Source organism: Salmo salar, chromosome 11, assembly GCF_965601325.2.
Source record: "Salmo salar chromosome 11, fSalSal1, whole genome shotgun sequence".
NCBI lineage: Eukaryota > Metazoa > Chordata > Actinopteri > Salmoniformes > Salmonidae > Salmo > Salmo salar.
Genome location: NC_138301.1, coordinates 28,577,254 through 28,598,875, shown reverse-complemented (window position 1 = coordinate 28,598,875; position 21,622 = coordinate 28,577,254). Strand labels below are relative to the sequence as shown.

General features: G+C 41.3%; 2 protein-coding genes across 3 annotated transcripts in view; one reads left to right on the top strand and one right to left on the bottom strand.

The window, feature by feature from the left end:
• Positions 1-4,301: 4,301 nt before the first annotated feature.
• LOC106562375 (protein LSM14 homolog) lies at positions 4,302-15,986 on the bottom strand. 2 transcript variants are annotated; one of them, XM_014127227.3, is made up of 9 exons: positions 15,694-15,986; positions 15,056-15,219; positions 14,797-14,944; positions 11,883-12,062; positions 11,598-11,672; positions 11,231-11,410; positions 10,869-11,040; positions 4,725-5,004; positions 4,302-4,503 (listed from the first exon to the last, which is right to left on the bottom strand). In XM_014127227.3, the coding sequence occupies exons 1-9, from the start codon at positions 15,812-15,814 to the stop codon at positions 4,480-4,482; spliced, it is 1,344 nt and encodes a 447-aa protein (XP_013982702.1). In that variant the 5' UTR covers positions 15,815-15,986; the 3' UTR covers positions 4,302-4,479. The 2 variants fall into 2 exon arrangements, with proteins under 2 accessions (XP_013982702.1, XP_013982703.1); XM_014127228.3 differs by having other exon boundaries at positions 4,302-4,500.
• A 2,863-nt stretch (positions 15,987-18,849) lies between these two features.
• LOC106562390 (transcription initiation factor TFIID subunit 4) overlaps positions 18,850-21,622 on the top strand; it is a 97,217-nt gene continuing 94,444 nt past the window's right edge. Inside the window, exon 1 of the mRNA XM_045689292.2 lies at positions 18,850-20,211. Coding sequence (XP_045545248.2) covers positions 18,882-20,211 — 1,330 coding nt within the window. The 5' untranslated portion in view covers positions 18,850-18,881. The remainder of the gene's footprint in view (positions 20,212-21,622) is intronic.

The following is a 21,622-nucleotide window of genomic DNA, read 5'->3' as shown; positions in this document are numbered from 1 at the left end:
TCACCTTACCACAGCCACAAAGTCATAAACCCCGCCCATTTCTACAATTTATTTTCTTGACCACACTGCTAACTTTAAGCCTAACCCAAACCTTAAATTATGACCCAAAAGTCAATTTTTGTTTTCATGATTTTTACGATATAGCCATCATGACTTTGTGGCTGTGGTAACTATTGGAAACGGATTTTCGTTCATTTCTTCGTCGAAAATATGCCCGTTCAATTTCAAACCATAGTCCCTTGTCCTTATCCTGCTAACCTGTGGATAGGCTAATTGATCAAATCAAATTGTATTAGTCACATGCGCTGAATACAACAGGTGTTGTACAGTGAAATGCTTACATACGAGCCCCTACAACAATGCAGTTAAAAGAATACGGACAATAATAAGTAATAAGTAATTAAAGAGCAGTAAAATAACAATAGCGAGACTATATACAGAGGGTACTGGTACAGAGTCAATGCGCGGGGGCACCGTTTAGTTGAGGTAATATGTACATGTAGGTAGAGTTATTAAAGTGACTATGCATAGATGATAACAACAGAGTAGCAGCGGCTTAAAGGGGGTGGGGGGGCAATGCAAATAGTCTGGGTAGCCATTTGATTAGATGTTCAGGAGTCTTATGGCTTGAAGCTGTTTAGAAGCCTCTTGGACCGAGACTTGCAGTGCGGTAGCAGGTACCGCTTTCTGTGCGGTAGCAGAGAGAACAGTCTATGACTAGGGTGGCTGGAGTCTTGGACAATTTTTAGGGCCTTCCTCTGACACCACCTAGTACAGAGGTCCTGGATGGCAGGAAGTTGCCACACCAGGCAGTGATGCAACCAGTCAGGATGCTCTTGATGGTGCAGCAGTATAATCTTTTGAGGATCTGAGGACCCATGCCAAATCTTTTCAGTCTCCTAGGTTTTGTCGTGCCCTCTTCACGACTGTCTTGGTGTGCTTGGACCATGTTAGTTTGTTGGTGATGTGGACACCAAGGAACATGAACAGCATTCTCACATAGGTGTTCCTTTTGTCTAGGTGGGAAAGGGCAGTGTGGAGTGCAATAGAGATTGCGGCATCTGTGGATCTGTAGGTGCGCTATGCAAATTGGAGTGGGTCTAGGTTTTCTAGGTTAATGGTGTTGTGAGCCATGACGAGCCTTTCGAAGCACTTCATGGCTACAGACATGAGTGCTACGGGTCGGTAGTCGTTTAGGCAGGTTACCTTAGTGTTCTTGGGGCCCTAGCTTCCTCTATATCGCTTTCATCTATCCAGTTGTTTTAGACAGGAGTAGGACGAGAAGTAGCTAGGGAGCGAAGTGAAAAACACGGTCAAGGCCTGTGCTAGTGCGCATGTCAAAATCTAATGTTTGTAAACAAACTGAAAACTTCAGAAAAATGCAACCCAATGCTTTCCACAGAAGCATGTCTATAAAAATATAACTCAAATAGATTTCCAAACTACATACGTGTTCCCTTCTCTAGACAAGACCATAAACATATTTCAAATAGTAATTGAAGTCAGAGCCCTAAAGAGTAATTATAAAACATGGACATACACAAATGCTATGAGCATGGAAGGTTTGGTAGAAGGCAATTACATTTCTCCTAAAATCTTGAAAAATATGTGAACTGAGTAGTGTAGAACATGCAGTGTCCACAATTCTTGGAAGGCAACTCTTGACTATCAATATAATAAAAACAAGGAAATGGTTATTGAACAATTGTTTTATTTTTTATCTTGAGTAAAAACCTGTCTGCAGAGGGCGGCCCACTTGAAGTACACCATGCTGTTCAACTGCTTTATTTAGAAACAATATCTGGCTTTATTATTCCAGAGGTCGGAAGGAGTAACTCATGTAATGAAAACGTTCCAGCAATATGTAGGTAATATGTACTGTTTGAAATCTCAAATTAGCTCTGGACCTTACACCGATGTGGTTATTGCAACTGCCCAGGCTCCTGTGTATAATCCTTGTTCGGAGTCACTATTTTGTGTTTTATCACAAGGCAAGGCTGCCATCTCGCGAGCTCACAGATCAGGGTGATTCTTACAAGGCTAAGGCTGCCATACATTGCTCTGTATTATCAGTCTGTACAACAATTCAGTAAAACTGCACATTTATGAACTACAGGATATTGGCCTAGTTGCTCAACATGTTTTATGATCTAGATCAGGTTTATTTTGTAGTGTTTTCAAATAGTACATGTTATATATTGTCATCATACTGTAGGTCAATTGAGAGAAAGATAAATACATAACCCTCCTTCTAGCACTCCCAAACATACTGACAAAAAGTGAGAATATCTGAAACAATCCACCCCCATTCTCCGCTGGTTTAAACATCCAGTTCACATCTCTGTATCTTATAAGTAAAAAGAAAATATCCCATAAAAAGAAAATCTGAATCACTTCAAGAGGTGTGATATTATGGATAACCCTCCAAATTGCTAGCGCTGGACAATAGACAGTGCTCAATAGACTTCCCCCAAGCATGGAGAAAGGGACAAATATAGCAAGCTTAGAGCACCGATGCTGTTATTACAAATTCTGGAATTTGATCACTAGGAATTCTTCCAGAAGTTTAGTAGATTGGTTAAGGCCTGGAATAACTTCACTACTTTTCTTATGTCTAACTTCTTCCAACAAGTGAATATATTTTGTTTCCTTCAACCTCATGTAAACTTAGTGGTTGGACTTAAACAAAATAAATCTATACCCAAACCTAGCTGTGCTGACTATGAAGTTATACAGACCTTACTCTCCAACATATTTTGTCACTTCAACGAATAGATGGGCAGTCCTCAATTTATTTTTTCTGAACTAGCTTGCTTGAGAATCACTTCTGTGCCAGGCTACTACGCAGTCCATACAGCTGGTGAATGAGACAATTATTCACTGAAGTTGCATTAGTGGGACTGAAAAACAAAAACACCAGCATCTTTCGGTTTAGAGTTGAGCACACCAGATTGTTGTTTTAGATGCAACACAATACAAGGGCAAGCATGCCAATAGACCATCAGGTAAAGCAAGACAGTCTGCTAGAACAATGTTAACACATCAGTAACACTTGTTGAATTGCAAATTGTTTTGAAACAAACAGAATAAGTAGCCCAATGCTCCCAGTCCCATTCCATACTGAGGACAAGACCAATCAGCTTACACAGCAGTCTAAGTCAGAACCAGCCATCTTCTCTTGCAGGGCAAACATTTAGAGGTCAACAATGACTTAATTCCATAGACACTTGTTAAGCAGCTAGTTAAAACATGGCAGTTAATTCAATTCATATTCAAGCGCTGGGGAGATGGAGAAGGCTAGATAGCCATTTCTAATGACTGGTGCTCCAAGTTCAGTCATGATTCTTGCAGAAAAGCCTCCCTTGACTACACTAAAGAGCAATAGTCACCAACACTACATTTAACAAAAATATGCCAGAGCGCACACCATCACTGAATCACAAAGACTGCAGTCCTTCCCAACATGACCTGTAGTTGGCGACCAGCATTAGTGGGTGTTGGAAAACACTGGGCATTATTGGGGGGGGGGGGGGTAGAGAAAACTTCCCAACAGCTCTGAATCAATTCATTTCATATGCATTTCTAAAACCGGAAGTTAAGTGGCAACCACACAATATCTTTGGGGCAGAAATAACAGCGTGATGCAGTAGAAAATACATTCCTTCAATATTCAGTAAGATTATAAAACGAATGATCCCGATTACTGAAAATGCTCCATAATCCAAAGTGTTTTCAGGATGTCTGACCTACTCCAATCTTGTATAAATAGCTTATGTTAAAGGTGTGAACTGACTACCTTAATTTGAAGGCAGGATCACTACAACAACAAAAAAAGTGAGCCTATGATTTAAACCACTTATCTACCCCAACAACATTTGCATTTTAGTCTTTTAGCAGGAACACCGAAACAAGAGTTTCTGACTAAGAAACTTGGCAAAGTACAGCAGATCGTCAAAACACGGGATAAATGGCTACTGAGATAGACTAGGAGAATATAAAAAACAAAAACTGTGACCCGGCAGGCTATGTAGCATTTTACTGCTCCTAAGGTAAGATATATCCCCAAAAAATAAAGCTATTTTCAGGGATCAAAGTACTCACAGTATCAGCGGGCTTCTGCATACATCTTTACACAACAGAACATTATCAAATACAATTTTAGTAAGAAACTCAAATAGATGCAAAAATACTGAATAATTCCACTGGAGTACGGTATTTACACAAGTTCTTGTCCCTCTGATTACTTGATAATATCAAACCACGCTCAAATTTTCAAAAGCACATTATATTCCTTTGTTGTATTTTTCAGAGGGAAAAAAAAAAAGAAATTTGTAAAGAAGCTGCATTCACACCCGTTGAAATCAAGCAGTCAACCCCAGTGCTGGTGGCAAATTTACAGAGTACGTCTTCATTATTTTGGACAAATATTTCTGGACCATGAAGGGCTACAATTCTTGGTGGATCCGTCTCTCTGGTGCACTACGCGGCCACTTTGTTATCCTTCTGGAATAAAGCAAAACATGTTTAGACTTGTGAATACACAACCAGCCTTTAATATGGAGACAAAGACTTGCATGAAATTGAACTTTACTTGCATTATAAGTGTGATGTTGGGTTGACTTGTCCTTTGTTGCAAGTGTGTGCCCATGTACATTTAACTTTTGAATAATAAAAATAAAACAATTTTACATGTGGTTTAAACCAAATGGTAAGAAATGATTTACCCTGTATTCATATTCAACAAACTCCCGGCCACCTCTGCTGCCTCCTCGGAATCCTCCCCTGAACCCGGGCGGGGCCCCGCGGGGGGGTCCAAAGGAACCTCTGCTCATGGCACGCCCTCTGCCCCCACGGAAGCCCATGCCGCCACGACTTCCTCTGAAGCCTCCCCGGCCTCGGTTGTGCCTCAGTGGGATGCCAAAGGTCTCTGAATTCATCCTCCTCTCCTCAGCCCAAGTCTGCCTCCTTGGGAATCCTGAACCTCCAGATCGCTCAGCTGCTTTCCTGTAAATACAAAATGAGACCTTTAACCTCTCTGGGCCAGTGGGACGCTTGCGTCCCACCTACTCAACAGCCAGTGTAATCCCGTGGCGCGATATTCAAATACCTTAGAAATGCTATTACTTCAATTTCTCAAACATATGACTATTTTACACAATTTTAAAGACAAGACTCTCGTTAATCTAACCACACTGTCTGATTTCAAAAAGGCTTTACAACGAAAACAAAACATTAGATTATGTCAGCAGAGTACCCAGCCAGAAATAATCAGACACCCATTTTTCAAGCTAGCATATAATGTCACATAAACCCAAACCACAGCTAAATGCAGCACTAACCTTTGATGAGCTTCATCAGATGACAATCCTAGGACATTATGTTATACAATACATGCATGTTTTGTTCAATCATGTTCATATTTATATCAAAAACCAGCTTTTTACATTAGCATGTGACTAGCATGTGACTAGCATTCCCACCGAACACTTCCGGTGAATTTACTAAATTACTCACGATAAACGTTCACAAAAAACATAACAATTATTTTAAGAATTATAGATACAGAACTCCTTTATGCACTCACTATGTCCGATTTCAAAATAGCTTTTCGGTGAAAGCACATTTTGCAATATTCTGAGTAGATAGCCCGGCCATCACAGGCTAGCCATTTTGACACCCACCAAGTGTGGTACTCACCAAACTCTGATTTACTATTAGAAAAGTTTGATTACCTTTGCTGTTCTTCGCAGAATGCACTCCCAGGACTTCTACTTCAATAACAAATGTTGGTTTGGTTCCAAATAATCCATAGTTATATCCAAATAGCGGCGTTTTGTTCGTGCGTTCAAGACACTATCCGAAGGGTAAAGAAGGGTGACGCGCCCGACGCGTTTCGCGACAAAATAATTCAAAATATTCCATTACTGTACTTCGAAGCATGTCAACCGCTGTTTAAAATCAATTTTTATGCTATTTTTCTCGTAAAAAAGCGATAATATTCCGACCGGGAGTCGTTGTTTTCGTTTAACCTCTTGGGGCTAGGTGGGACGCTAGCGTGCCACCCGTGGTGCACTCCATCAACAGCAGGTGCATTTCAAGAGCGGCAAATTTGAATCCAAATAAATGTCAAAATTCAAATTTTTCAAAAATACAACTATGTTACACCATTTGAAAGATAAACATCTCCTTAATCTAACCACGTTTTACGATTTCAAAAAGGTTTTACGGCGAAAGCATAAATTTAGAGTATGTTAGGACAGTACATTTACAAGAGTTGTGTGTAATGTTTTGTCAAGTCAAAGACAGGGTCACCAAAACCATAAAACCAGCTAAAATGATGCACTAACCTTTTACAATCTCCATCAGATGACACTCCTAGGACATTATGTTAGACAATGCATGCATTTTTAGTTCTATCAAGTTCATATTTATATACAAAAACAGCGTTTTACTATGGCATTGATGTTGAGGAAATCGTTTCCCTCCAATAACCGGCAGTCAAGTCAGCGTCAGAAATTAAATAATTAAAATTAGAAAACATTGGTAAAATATTATATTGTCATTTAAAGAATTATAGATTTACATCTCTTGAACGCAATCAACTTGCCAGATTTAAAAATAACCTTACTGGGAAATCACACTTTGCAATAATCTGAGCACTGCGCCCAGAAAAATACGCGTTGCGATACAGACTAGACGTCATGTTGGGGAGATCTAAAATCGAAAATACTATGTAAATAATCCATTACCTTTGATTCTCTTCATCAGATGTCACTTCCAGGTATCACAGGTCCATAACGAATGTAGTTTTGTTCAAAAAAGCTCATCATTTATGTCCAAAAATCTCCGTCTCGTTAGCACATGATGTAAGCCAGCCGGACTTCTCGTCATGAACGAGGGGAAAAAATATATTTCCGTTCGTTCAAACATGTCAAACGTTGTATAGCATAAATCATTAGGGCCTTTTTTAACCAGAACATGAATAATATTCAAGGTGGACGAATGCATACTCTTTTATAACGTATTGGAACGAGGGTACCCAACATGAACTAGCGCGCCAGGTGTCTAATGGGACATCACCGTTCCATGGCTCTTGTTCGGTCAGATCTCCCTCCAGAAGACTCAAAACACTTTGTAAAGGCTGGTGACATCTAGTGGAAGCAATAGGAAGTGCCAAAATAGTCCTAAACCCCTGTGTTTTTCAATGGGATAGGTTTAAAGTCAATACAACACATCAGGTATCCACTTCCTGTCAGAAAATGTCTCAGGGTTTTGCCTGCCAAATGAGTTCTGTTATACTCACAGACACCATTCAAACAGTTTTGGAAACTTTAGAGTGTTTTCTATCCATATATAATAAGTATATGCATATTCTAGTTACTGGGTAGGATTAGTAACCAGATTAAATCGGGTACATTTTTTTTATCCAGACGTGCAAATGCTGCCCCCTAGACCCAACAGGTTAAAGAGAGAGAAAGTAAAAATGGTGTCGGCTCGTGCACGCGCCTCCAGTCTCATTGTCCTCAGATCCACCACTTACCAAATGCGCTAATGTTTTTCAGCCATGGCCTGCAAAGCCACCATTCATTGTTCTGGCGCCTTCTGAGAGCCTATGGGAGCGTTAGAAAATGTCACGTTATGCCAGAGATCCCCTGTTTTGGTTAGAGATGATCAAGAAGGCCAAGAAATAGTCAGAGAGAGCGCTTCCTGTTTAGAATCTTCTCAGGTTTTGGCCTGCCAAATGAGTTCTGTTATACTCACAGACACCATTCAAACAGTTTTAGAAACTTTAGGGTGTTTTCTATCCAAATCAAACAATTATATGCATATTCTAGTTACTGGGCAGGAGTAGTAACCAGATTAAATCGGGTACGTTTTTTATCCGGCCGTGCAAATACTGCCCCCTATCCTTAACCTGTTAGGGCTAGGGGGCAGCATTTGCACGTCTGGATAAAAAAAATGTACCCGATTTAATCTGGTTACTAATCCTACCCAGTAACTAGAATATGCATATACTTATTATATATGGATAGAAAACACTCTAAAGTTTCTAAAACTGTTTGAATGGTGTCTGAGTATAACAGAACTCATTTGGCAGGCAAAACCCTGAGACATTTTCTGACAGGAAGTGGATACCTGATGTGTTGTATTACCTTTAAACCTATCCCATTGAAAAACACAGGGGCTGAGGAATATTTTGGCACTTCCTATTGCTTCCACTAGATGTCACCAGCCTTTACAAAGTGTTTTGAGTCTTCTGGAGGGAGATCTGACCGAACAAGAGCCATGGAACGATGATGTCCCATTAGACACCTGGCGCGCGAGTTCATGTTGGGTACCCTCGTTCCAATACGTTATAAAAGAGTATGCATTCGTCCACCTTGAATATTATTCATGTTCTGGTTAAAAAAGGCCCTAATGATTTATGCTATACAACGTTTGACATGTTTGAACGAACGTAAATATATTTTTTCCCCTCGTTCATGACGAGAAGTCCGGCTGGCTTAGATCATGTGCTAACAAGACGGAGATTTTTGGACATAAATGATGAGCTTTTTTGAACAAAACTACATTCGTTATGGACCTGTGATACCTGGAAGTGACATCTGATGAAGAGAATCAAAGGTAATGGATTATTTACATAGTATTTTCGATTTTAGATCTCCCCAACATGACGTCTAGTCTGTATCGCAACGCGTATTTTTCTGGGCGCAGTGCTCAGATTATTGCAAAGTGTGATTTCCCAGTAAGGTTATTTTTAAATCTGGCAAGTTGATTGCGTTCAAGAGATGTAAATCTATAATTCTTTAAATGACAATATAATATTTTACCAATGTTTTCTAATTTTAATTATTTAATTTGTGACGCTGACTTGACTGCCGGTTATTGGAGGGAAACGATTTCCTCAACATCAATGCCATAGTAAAACGCTGTTTTTGGATATAAATATGAACTTGATAGAACTAAAAATGCATGCATTGTCTAACATAATGTCCTAGGAGTGTCATCTGATGGAGATTGTAAAAGGTTAGTGCATCATTTTAGCTGGTTTTATGGTTTTGGTTACCCTGTCTTTGAATTGACAAAACATTACACACAACTCTTGTAAATGTACTGTCCTAACATACTCTAAATTTATGCTTTCGCCGTAAAACCTTTTTGAAATCGTAAAACGTGGTTAGATTAAGGAGATGTTTATCTTTCAAAGGGTGTAAAATAGTTGTATGTTTGAAAAATTTGAATTTTGACATTTATTTGGATTCAAATTTGCCGCTCTTGAAATGCACCTGCTGTTGATGGAGTGCACCACGGGTGGCACGCTAGCGTCCCACCTAGCCCATAGAGGTTAACAGGTTAATGCCAAAGACTAACCTACCAACATGCTATGGATTTCCATTAGTATGAGACTATCAATACCACAAAGCACAAATAAAAATACAAAAATTGGTTAACCTGTCTGGGCTAGGGGGCAGTATTTTCACGGCCGGATGAAAAACGTACCCAATTTAAACAAGTTACTACTCTGGCTCAGAAACTAGAACATGCATATTATTAGTAGATTTGGATAGAAAACACTGAAGTTTCTAAAACTGTTTGAATTGTGTCTGAGTATAACAGAACTCATATGGCAGGCAAAAACCTGAGAAAAAAATCCAACCAGGAAGTGGATTGTAGTTTTTCAAGACTGGGCCTATTCAGTATACAGTGACTTAGGGTTCAATTTGCACTTCCTAAGGCTTCCCCTAGATGTCAACAGTCTTTAGAACGTGTTTCAGGCTTTTGCAGTCAACAGAGAGCGAACAAGACCTCCTGGAGTCTGATGACCGAAGAATGACAGGCCACAATTACACACGTTCACGTGAGGAGGTAGCTGTGTTCCATAACGTTTTTCAAGACATTGGAATCGCCCGGTTGGAATATTACTGAAGTTTTACATTAAAAAGGCCCTAAAGATTGATGTTTTACAACGTTTGACATGTTTCAACAAACGTAAATATAACTTTTTGTCGTGAAATTTTCGGCGCGCTTCCTACATTTGGAGTAGCTTACTGAACGCGCAAACAACAAGGACATAAATTATGGACTTTATCGAACAAAACAACATTTATTGTGGACCTGGGATTCCTGGAAGTGCCTTCTGATGAAGATGAAAGGTAAGTAAATATTTCTAATGCTATTTATGATTTTAGATGACTCCAAAATGGCAGGTATCTGTATTGCCTGGTGTATTTTTCTGAGCGCAGCACTCAGATTATTGCAAAGTGTGCTTTCCCCGTGAAGCTTTTTTGAAATCTGTCACAGCGGTTGCATAAAGGAGATGTTCATCTATAATTCTTTGAATAAGTTTAATATTTTATCAACATTTATGATGAGTATTTTTGTAAACTGTTGTGCTGATTCACTGGAAGTATTGGAGGCAAAATATTTTCTGAACGTCACGCGCCAATGTAAAATTCTGTTTTTGGATATAAATATGAACTTTATCGAAGAATATATATATATGTATTGTGTAACATAATGTCCTAGGAGTGTCATCTGATGAAGATCAAAGGTTAGTGCTTCATTTCGCTGTGTTTTGGGTTTTATTGACACATGTCCTTGCTTGGAAAATGGCTGTGTGATTATTTTTGTCTGTACTCTCCTAACAATCTAATGTTTTGCTTTCGCTGTAAAGCCTTTTTGAAATCGGACAATGTGGTTACATCAAGGAGACGTGCATCTTTAAAATGGTGTAAAATAGTTGTATGTTTGTGAAAGTTGAATCATGACATTTTGTTGTTTTTGAATTTGCCGCCCTGATATTTCACTGGCTGTGTCCCGCAGGTGGGACCTAGCCCATAGAAGTTAAGAGAGCAAAAGGGACATGCCTTGTATCATCAGAAGAAATGTTGTCAAAGAAGGACTTAGTCTTGTCGTAGTAAACGTTGGCCACCACAGGTTCCTCTTCCTCAGCATTGCCTTCACTGTTCTGTGTCTCCACTCCAGAATCGGCCTTCTCATCTCCATTAAGAGCCTTCTCTGGGTTATCAGGCTTGTCGTCTATGTTAGACAATTAAAAGGGGTAAACAATTTTCTTCATAAATTTGGATTAAGCTAAGAGGATAAAGAGTACACAAAATATCGACAAGTTCCAAATCAACAGTGGCAGCCTGGGATTTCAGGTAGGAACCCAGGCTAGGCCATGACATAACTGCTGCATGGAACATGCTATAATAATTAAAAACAGTACCTTTCAGTTTGAGTTTGTTCTGAAACTCTTTTTCAATCTCCTCCTTGTTGAACTGAGCGTTGGCAGTCTCAAAGTCAAAGTCTTGATCAAATTTCATGGGACCGTCCCTGTGTGGGTTGAAGCGGCCTCTTCCACGGTGACCTCCTCCACGACCACGGCGCTGAGGGGGAGGACCACCGGCTGGGAAGACAAGACAGCAGAGTCCAACAATAATAACAAAGCAGCGTTTAGATGATAGTTTGAATCCATGTAGATCTTATCTTGACAGAAAAACATGGACACATTAATACCAGTATACAACAGAAGCTAGGGCGAGAGTTTTAACAGGTTAACAAGTACACTGGTAGTTTCCTGAGAACCAACTCACCACATTGACGGTTATTCCGGTTGTCGCCACCACCTTGCTCAGAATCTGGTCTGGGTATTTTCTGAACCTCAGGGCCTAAACAGCACAAAATAAAGGACCAAACTCACAATTATTTTGGCATATCAGTCAAGTACAGCAATATTCTAAACTAGAAAGCCATATGGCCAGGTTCTTCACAAGAACAAGCAATTGTTCTAAACAGGCAATATAGACTAATCTGTGTGACAGCAGTGTATTGTAGACATTCAGGCCAAGCCTGGCTACAGCCTCCCCTGCCAGCCTCACCCCTCCTCTGTTCCAGGATGTCTGGAGGCTTCTGGTTGCCCGGGGTAGTGATGGGCCTGGCTGGTGGGCCAGCTGGGCTCCTTTGTCCCACTGGTGCAGGAGCAGTGGTGGGGGAAGTCTGCACTGCCTGCTCCAGGGAAGGGCTCTTCCTCAGAGGGTCCAGCTGGGGACTGGTGCGACCTAGAGGACAAGGCAGGTGTTAGCCCAAGATGTACTCTTAAGGAGCCTACCATTACTCCTGTAAGGTCCAAGGACCTTATATGATATATTCAAAGCAAGACTGGCTCCAGCAGCCAACATATACACACATAAAACATTTTTAGTTTGTATTTTAGCCCCTAATTATTCGATCTTGGCTCATCGCTGCAGCTCCCCAACATGCGTCCTCCAAAACATGACCCACTTAACTGCGCTCCTTAACCTGTTTTGGCTAGGGGGCAGTATTTTCACGGCTGGATAAAAAACATACCCGATTTAATCTGGTTACTACTCCTGCCCAGTAACTAGAATATGCATATAATTATTGGCTTTGGATAGAAAACACCCTAAAGTTTCTAAAACTGTTTGAATGGTGTCTGTGAGTATAACAGAACTCATATGGCAGGCAAAAACCTGAGAAGATTTCATGCAGGAAGTGGCCTGTCTGACAAGGTGTAGTTCTTCTTGTCTCTGTTTATTGAAGAGTGAGGATCTTAGCTGTCCCGTGACACTTCCTACGGCTGCCATAGGCTCTCAGAAGGCGGCAAAACGCTGAATCGTGGCTTTGCAGGCTCTGGCTGAAACAAAGTAGCGCGTTTGGGTAGTGGCTGGTTACAGTACTGTGAGACTCAGGCTCGTGCCCGCGTCGACCGAAAGCTTTGTTTTCTTTCCTCTGTTTAGCTAAATGGACATTCCCGGTCGGAATATTATCGCTTTTTTACGAGAAAAATGGCATAAAAATGGATTTTAAACAGCGGTTGACATGCTTCGAAGTACGGTAATGGAATATTTAGATTTTTTTTGTCACGAATTGCGCGTGACCCTTCTTTACCATTCGGATATTGTCTGGGACGCACGAACAAAACGCCGCTATTCGGATATAACGATGGATTATTTTGGACCAAACCAACATTTGTTATTGAAGTAGCAGTCCTGGGAGTGCATTCTGACGAAGACAACAAAAGGTAATCAAACTTTTATATTAGTAAATCTGATATTGGTGAGTGCTAAACTTGCCGGGTGTCTAAATAGCTAGCCCGTGATGGCTGGGCTATGTACTTAGAATATTGCAAAATGTGCTTTCACCAAAAAGCTATTTTAAAATCGGACATATCGAGTGCATAGAGGAGTTCTGTATCTATAATTCTTTAAATAATTGTTATGCTTTTTGTGAACGTTTATCGTGAGTAATTTAGTAAATTGTTAGCAAATTCCCCGGAAGTTTGCGGGGGGTATGCTAGTTCTGAACGTCACATGCTAATGTAAAAAGCTGTTTTTTGATATAAATATGAACTTGATTGAACAAAACATGCATGTATTGTATAACATAATGTCCTAGGGTTGTCATCTGATGAAGATCAAAGGTTAGTGCTGCATTTAGCTGTCTTCTGGGTTTTTGTGACATTATATGCTAGCTTGAAAAATGGGTGTCTGATTATTTCTGGCTTGGTACTCTGCTGACATAATCTAATGTTTTGCTTTCGCTGTAAAGCCTTTTTGAAATCGGACAGTGTGGTTAGATAAAGGAGAGTCTTGTCTTTAAAATGCTGTGAAATAGTCATATGTTTGAAAAATTGAAGTTTTTGTATTTTTGAGGAATTTGTAATTCGCGCCACGCCTATCATTGGATATTGGAGCAGGTGTTCCGCTAGCGGAACGTCTAGATGTAAGAGGTTAAAACCCGCCAGCTTAACCGTGAAGCCAGCCGCACCAATGTGTCAGAGGAAAAACAGTTCAACTGGCATATGGAGTCAGCCCGCAGGCACCTGGCCAGCCACAAGGAGTCGCTAGAGCGCGATGAGCCAAGTAAAGCCCCACCGGTCAAACCCTCCCTTAACCTGACAACGCTGGTCCAATTGTGTGCCGTCCTATGGGACTTCTGACCACGGCCGGTTGTGGCACAGTCCGGGACATGAACCCGGGACTGTAGTAACACCTCTAGCACTACTGCATTTAGTGCCCTAGACCGCTGCGCCACTCGGGAGCCCCAAATACTCCATTTAAACATGAATATATTCTAAACTGCGATACGGTTCTAGAAACATAAAGCCCTTTACTTTCAAAATAATTTCACAACTGCAAAATATACACTTACTGTACACTGTTTTAACCAGCTTCATCACAGTTGAAGCCAACAGTATTTTTCAGTGACACGTTTCTGGCAGCCTTCTTCAGTTACACACAGGTGTTTGGAGCATGCTAGATAGCTAATTAGCACAGGTGGTTCCTCTGTCTTCCATAAACACGCGCTGTAACATGGAGATATGGCCGTATGGGATCACTAACCCTATAAATGTAACCTTTTCTTTAATCATTGCTTGCTGATATGAAAGATAAGACCCTTATGCTTCCAAAACTGTACTGCAAGTGACACGTGTTAATGTTCAGACCGAGCATTGGGGTTCTTAACAAAACTCCCCCATACAGAAGACACCTTGGTCCAATAACTTGTGTACTGTACTGGAACTGAGTGATCAAAGGCTAGGCAGGGATGTGATTATAATAATGCAATAAGTGCAGTGCTCCACTGATGTTAACTACAAGCAACATATCACATATAATTATATGATATTGAGAGGCAGATATGCTAAAGAAAAAGTACTAGTTCCAACAGCATTGCATTACACACTGACAATACAAGTGCGTCAAGATCATTCTTCATTTCAGACATCTCAGAGATGATAGAATGGAGAATCAACAAGATGAATGTACCAACCTCCACCGACAACTCCAAACTGTTGGGACACCAGGGGGCTTGGGTTAAACTGGCTGTAAGGGGGGACAGGAGCCCTGCTGCTAAAGGGTGCATATGAGCCCACAGACTGGAATGATGGGGGTGGAGCATTGGTGGATCCAATAGAGGACTGGGGAAGTAAAAGAAAACGTTAAACAACCACATACAGAACTATTAAATACATAAAAAGCAACTACATTTACAAATGAATCATCATTGACTAGAGCAATGTCCTGCTTACTTGAACAATGGCAGGGTCCTGAGGCAGGGAGCTGGTGGCTTTCGGTGGCTCGCAAACAGTCAGGTCCTTGATATCACTCCCTCTGAAGATGATATACTCGAAGACTTCATCTCGTGGTGGAATTGGCCTGTCAGTTGGGCGGTCCTCAGTGCCAAAGGAGCGGACTGTTTGAATAAACAAATACCAGACAGAGACAAATTACAACAGTGTCACCATCATTGATTGTACAACGAATAGTGGATTATCTGGCAGACAGTCTAGTATCAACAAAATGAAACACCGTGAAGGATCTCTGATTTTCCATCACCACATTAACCGCTAACGTTTGCTAACTAAATCATGCAAGTTAGTTGACCGGGTTATCGTTTCAGCTAACTAATGCAACAACAAAGCATGAATGAAACAGGCCAGGGCGTTTGCAGTGAAACGGGCTAGCTAAAGTAGCTCTGCTAACTTAAACTAGCCTGCCACAAGCATTATTAAGCATTCGACAAAGCTAACTACTAGCTATACTAACTAGCATTGTGAACAATTTGACAGTGACAGACTAAATGCCTGCACCCCATTACTAGTAAAAAAAAGTGAGGCGTTTTCAATTTATCGACTTATTTTTTTGCAAGGTATACGTTTTAACTTACCTTTGGCGAGAGCAACAGTCGAATTTTCGGTGTCAATTGTGTATAAAATTCCTTCATAACGAATCTCGGCCTTCGAGATTAGGCTAATTTTACTCCCGATGTAAGGCGTCCCTCCACTCATACCGTCTTCCTTTTTCTTTAAGTGTGGAAAATAAATATATATTACAAAAGTATATGACAAGTAACTAGGTACTTTATTTAGTCCTGTTTGTACACTTCTAACAAATAATATTGCCCGTCCGTTCTTCCACCGACTTGCTAGCACCACGACATGGCCGTTTTCATATGATGCCTTGCCTCACCGCATAGAATGGTGGGAAAACGTCTCTGTAAACCGTAAATATCGCGAGTTTTCACGGGATCATGCTACCTTTCAAAGATTACTGGTCTAAAATTAGATTTGTGTTTCTCGCCCTACTGGATACTTTCTGGGATTGGGAGAGGGAAACTGATCCTAGATCTGAGACTGCCACCAGAGTTTATGTCCATTTGTCATTGCTGCCCTTATGCATAAAAATACGTTTGTTTAATTAAGCAGTTTCCACAATGTATAATTTATTTTACTGTAATCTGCAATAAAGACTAGGGTGCAGATGCAAACTTCTTCATCTAACAAAATGTCCTTCCAGCAGTTCCAGCCACAGCTAGCCACAGCAACAAGCCTTGACAGGTGGGGACATGTTGATGGAAGAGATTATTGACACATTAAATTATTTGGTCCGGAAACTACTAAATATTTCCAGTCGTGTCTGGCAAGTGTCAAAATAAAATATCTTTGACAACAAATGAAATATGTCCGAGGGACCATATGCTACTCTATATTTGATGTAAAGCCCATGGAGAATAAGAGCACCTCCTCCCAGCTGCCCACTGCACTGAGGCTAGGAAACACTGTCACCACCGATAAATCCACGATAATTGAGAATTTCAATAAGCATTTTTCTACGGCTGGCCATGCTTCCCACCTGGCTAACCCTACCCCGGTCAACAGCCCTGCACCCCCCACAGCATCTTGCCCAAGCCTCCCCCATTTCTCCTTCACCCAAATCCAGATAGCTGATGTTCTGAAAGAGTTGCAAAATCTGGACCCCTACAAATCAGCTGGGCTAGACAATCTGGACCCTCTCTTTCTAAAAGTATCTGCCGAAATGTTTGCAGCGCCTATTACTAGCCTGTTCAACCTCTCTTTCGTATCATATAAGATCCCCAAAGATTGGAACTCTGCCGCGGTCATCCCCCTCTTCAAAGGTGGAGACACTCTTGACCCAAATTGCTACAGACCTACCCTGCCTTTCTAAGGTCTTCGAAAGACAAATTAACAAACAGATCACCAACCATTTCGAATTCCACCGTACCTTCTCCGCTATGCAATCTGGTTTCCGAGCTAGTCATGGGTGCACCTCAGCCACACTTAAGGTCCTAAACGATATCATAACCGCCATCAATAAAATACAATACTGTGCAGCCTTATTCATCGACCTGGCCAAGGCTTTCGACTCTGTCAATCACCACATTCTTATCGGCAGACTCAACAGCCTTGGTTTCTTAAATGACTGCCTCACCTGGTTCACCAACTACTTCTCAGACAGAGTTCAGTGTGTAAAAATGGAGGGCCTGTTGTCCGGACCTCTGGCAGTATCTATGGGGGTGCCACAGGGTTCAATTCTCGGGCCAACTCTTTTCTCTGTATACATCAATGATGTCGCTCTTGCTGCTGGTGATTCTCTGGTCCACCTCTACGAAGACGACACCATTCTGTATACTTCTGGCCCTTCTTTGGACACTGTGTTAGCTAACCACCAGACGAGCTTCAATGCTATACAACTCTCCTTCCGTGGCCTCCAACTGCTCTTAAATGCCAGTAAAACTAAATGCATGCTCTTCAACCGATCGCTGCCCGCATCTGCCCGCCTGTCCAGCATCACTACTCTGGACAGTTCTGACTTAGAATATGTGGACAACTACAAATACCTAGGTGTCTAGTTAGACTGTAAATTCTCCTTCCAGGCTCACATTAAGCATCTCCAATCCAAAATTAAATCTAGAATCGGCTTCCTATTTCGCAACAAAGCATCCTTCACTCATGCTGCCAAACATACCCTCGTAAAACTGACTATCCTAACGATCCTTGACTTCAGCGATGTCATTTACAAAATAGGTTCCAATACTCTACTCCGCAAACTGGATGCAGTCTATCACAGTGCAATCCGTTTGGTCACCAAAGCCCCTTATACTACCCACCACTGCGACCTGTATGCTCTAGTCGGCTGGCCCACGCTACATATTCGTCGCCAGACCCAATGGCTCCAGGTCATCTATAAGTCTATGCTAGGTAAAGCTCTGCCTTATCTCAGCTCACGATAACAACACCCACCCATAGAACGCGCTCCAGCAGGTATATTTCATTGGTCACGCCCAAAGCCAATTCCTCCTTTGGTGGTCTTTCCTTCCAGTTCTCTGCTGCCAATGACTGGAACGAATCTCTAAAGCTGGAGACTCATTTCTCCCTCACTAACTTTAAGCAGCTCAGAGCAGCTCACAGATCATTGCACCTGTACATAGCCCATCCAACTACCTCATCCCCATATTATTATAATGTTTTGCTCCTTTGCACCTCAGTATCTCGACATGCACATTTATCTTCTGCACACCTATCACTCCAGTGTTAATTGCTAAATTGTAATTACTTCGCCACTACGGCCTATTTATTACCTTACCTCCCTAATCTTACCTCATTTGCACACACTATTGTGTTATTGACTGTACGCTTGTTTATTCCATGTGTAACTCTGTGTTGTTGTATGTGTCGAACTGCTTTGCTTCATCTTGACCAGGTCGCAGTTGTAAATGAGAACTTGTTCTCAACTGGCCTACCTCGTTAAATAAAGGTGAAATAAAATTTTTTAAATGTCCCCTCAGACTAAAGCCTATTTTCATTGCCATAATAAAATGTGAGGTTTCTGAGTTTATGTGAGAACTCCCACTTTATTACGTGCTGAAATGTAACGTGCTAAACAATTTCCTTACTACATACACTATTTTGTTTTGTAATACATTTATTAATCAATGAAATCAGAAAAAAACATCAATATTGGCGCTTTGACGTCAGATTAATTCCCACAATGCCTAGTAACACGCATGCGCATTTCATTCATTTACAATTTTTAGACAGCGCTCTATGATCAAAGATGGCGGGCACCCCCGACCCACTGGAAGATATGCTATTTTCCGAGGTGGATGAAAAAGCTGTGAGCGATTTAGTGGGCTCTTTGGAGTCACAACTTGTTGGACGAAGCAACCCTGCAGATACTCAGTCGGAAAACAGAGGTGCTGGGTCTACAGTCACTGCAAACCATCACTTAGGGAAAACGCTACCAGCCCAAGTGGGTAACGTTACTACACTAGTACAGCAGCAGCAGCAACAACAACAACAAGGACAACATAAAGCTGGGATGCACCAGGAGATGAACTCTAACGAAATTAGCTCAGAGAAAACTGTTACATCTTCTTCGCTGAGTTCTATTCCGTCCTTTGAAGAAGCTTCCACCACTTTAGGGACCGGGGTAAACGCTACCAAGAGCGGTTTGCGATCGCATGGAACATCATCTATCACAACACTACCTGCATCTGGTGGTGTAGCAACTTCTCCGCTTGTCAACAGCATCATCAGCAGCACCACCAGCCGAGGTTCCGCTCTGGCTTCAGGTCAGACATCAACAGACAGTGTCGATCATCCAAGAAAACGCATAACTGCATCGTTACGGAGTGCATCCGCGGGAATACAGAGTTTGAACGGTACCGGAGGAGCGGTAACGTCAAGGAATAATCCCCCTGCCGCGGGAACTGATGCGTTGATTAATAACGTTAGCACTGTGTCTAGCAGTGTAAGTGCAGGAAACTCATGTCGGACCGTTGACGTTACATCTTGTGTGAATACGACGAATTTCACTTTATATAGCTCCAGCATTTCTTCAACTCAATCAGCGATTCCCCTGGATAAGGGGACTCCTACTATTGCTTTGCAAAGACTACCAAGTCACATTGTAGCGAGCATCGCGCAGAATGGAAATGGTACTACCGTCTCGGCCTTGGTTAAACAAGGCGCGATAGGACCGATCACCTCTGCAGCAGTTTCGCAAGTGAACCACAAAAAAGAGGGTTCTGAAGCGAAGTCGGACGCTCCCGTGCAGTCCAAAATAGTCATGTCCAGTCCGTTAGGTGTTGTCAATTCCGTAATAAACTCTGTTTCCTCTCCCTCTGCTGTTTTCAACTTAGCAGCGACTTCTACTGCAAGTCTTGTCATGGCAAAGCCTGCTGTCAATGTTGTTGGACAAACTGTCACTACAACGGTTGGAATGGTAAGGCCAACGTCACCGTCTGTGGCCACAGCTACACAGCCTCTGTTTCAACCGGGAGTCCAAGCAGCTCAAAGGATTGTTGCCCCCCAGCTGATTGTCAGACCCCCCCAACAACAACAGACGACCATTCAACTGCCACCAGGGTTTACCATCCCACCGGGTAAGGTGTTAGGAGGATGAATTGCTCTTCTCTTCAAATCAGTGAGAGGGGAAATCTGCTCAGATCAAAACAATGAAACAGGGCAGGTCTTTTTGAGAGCCCTGTGCTTTGTCATTACATACATTTTGTATTTTAATGTAAAACATTACCTGGACATGTGATGCGTTCTTTCATAATTTCCCTGTTCACTTCCTGAGGATTCCCAAAGACGCAGCAGCTTCTGAATGTGCTTTGGGCAAAGTAGCATTCATTTGATAAAACACCTGTCAATACAGATTTAAATCTGTACATTCTGTACAGATTAAAGGAGAAGTCTTTTTTTTTTTTTTACAACCAAATCTCTATTTTTGATCTAAATGTTATGGAATGGTCCAGACACCTTTTGTGTGATTTCACATATTTCTTTGGAACTTGCCTGAAACAGCAAATCTCTTCTCATCCTCGTTGTGTAGTATAGGGGCCCTAAAAAAACACGAACAATGGCTCCAAAAACAAATGCGTCCTTTTTTGTCAGTATAGTGATGCAAGTCTTTAGTTGTTTTACATGTGAAATTGTGCCATTCCGAACTTTATCCGCAACATTATATAGAATTTTTTTTTGTGACTTGAGCGATACCGCTCTGTCCATTTTATAGGTAACCGCCAAAATAAAGGAAACACTTGAGTAAACGATGGATACAAAGTATACTGAAAGCATGGGGCACTTACACACAGGAAGTTTCAGTCCCTTGTAGAATCTATGCCAAGGCACATTGAAGCTGTTCTTGCGGCTTGTGGTGGTGTCCCAACGTGCTTTTAAAATGCTTTATGTTGGTGTTTCCTTTATTTTGGCAGTTACCTGTAGCAGCAGGCTACATGGAGAATGGAACAGCTGGATAGGGGAAACAGCTCGAGTCACGTAAAAGGGAATATAACATTGCGGATAAAGTTCGGAATGACACAGTTTAATGTGTAGAGCATCTAAAGATCTGCGTCACTATACTGAGAGCTTTGCTTTTTCTAAAAGGATGTATTTGGTTGTTTCTGGAGCCTTTGTTCATGTTTTTTCGGGGCCCCCATACTACACAACATGGATGAGGAAGTTATTTGCTGTTTGGGGTAAGTTTCTCAAACGTGAAACCACGAAAAAGTTGTCTGGACCCTAATAACCTACCATTTACATTTAAAAAAATAGAGAGATTTGGTTGTAAAAAAAATAACTTCTCCTTTACATCTGTATTGATTTTAGGTTAATTCTGTATAATGTTGAAGAAATATCTGAAATTGAATAAAGTTATTACATGATTCATGACACCCATTATCAGCACAACACAAAGATCACAACCAAGACTGAATGTGAGCAAAATGTTTGCTGGTCAGTTGGTATGGTGACAAAAATGCCTACTGGTATACTGTATATAATATACAGTAT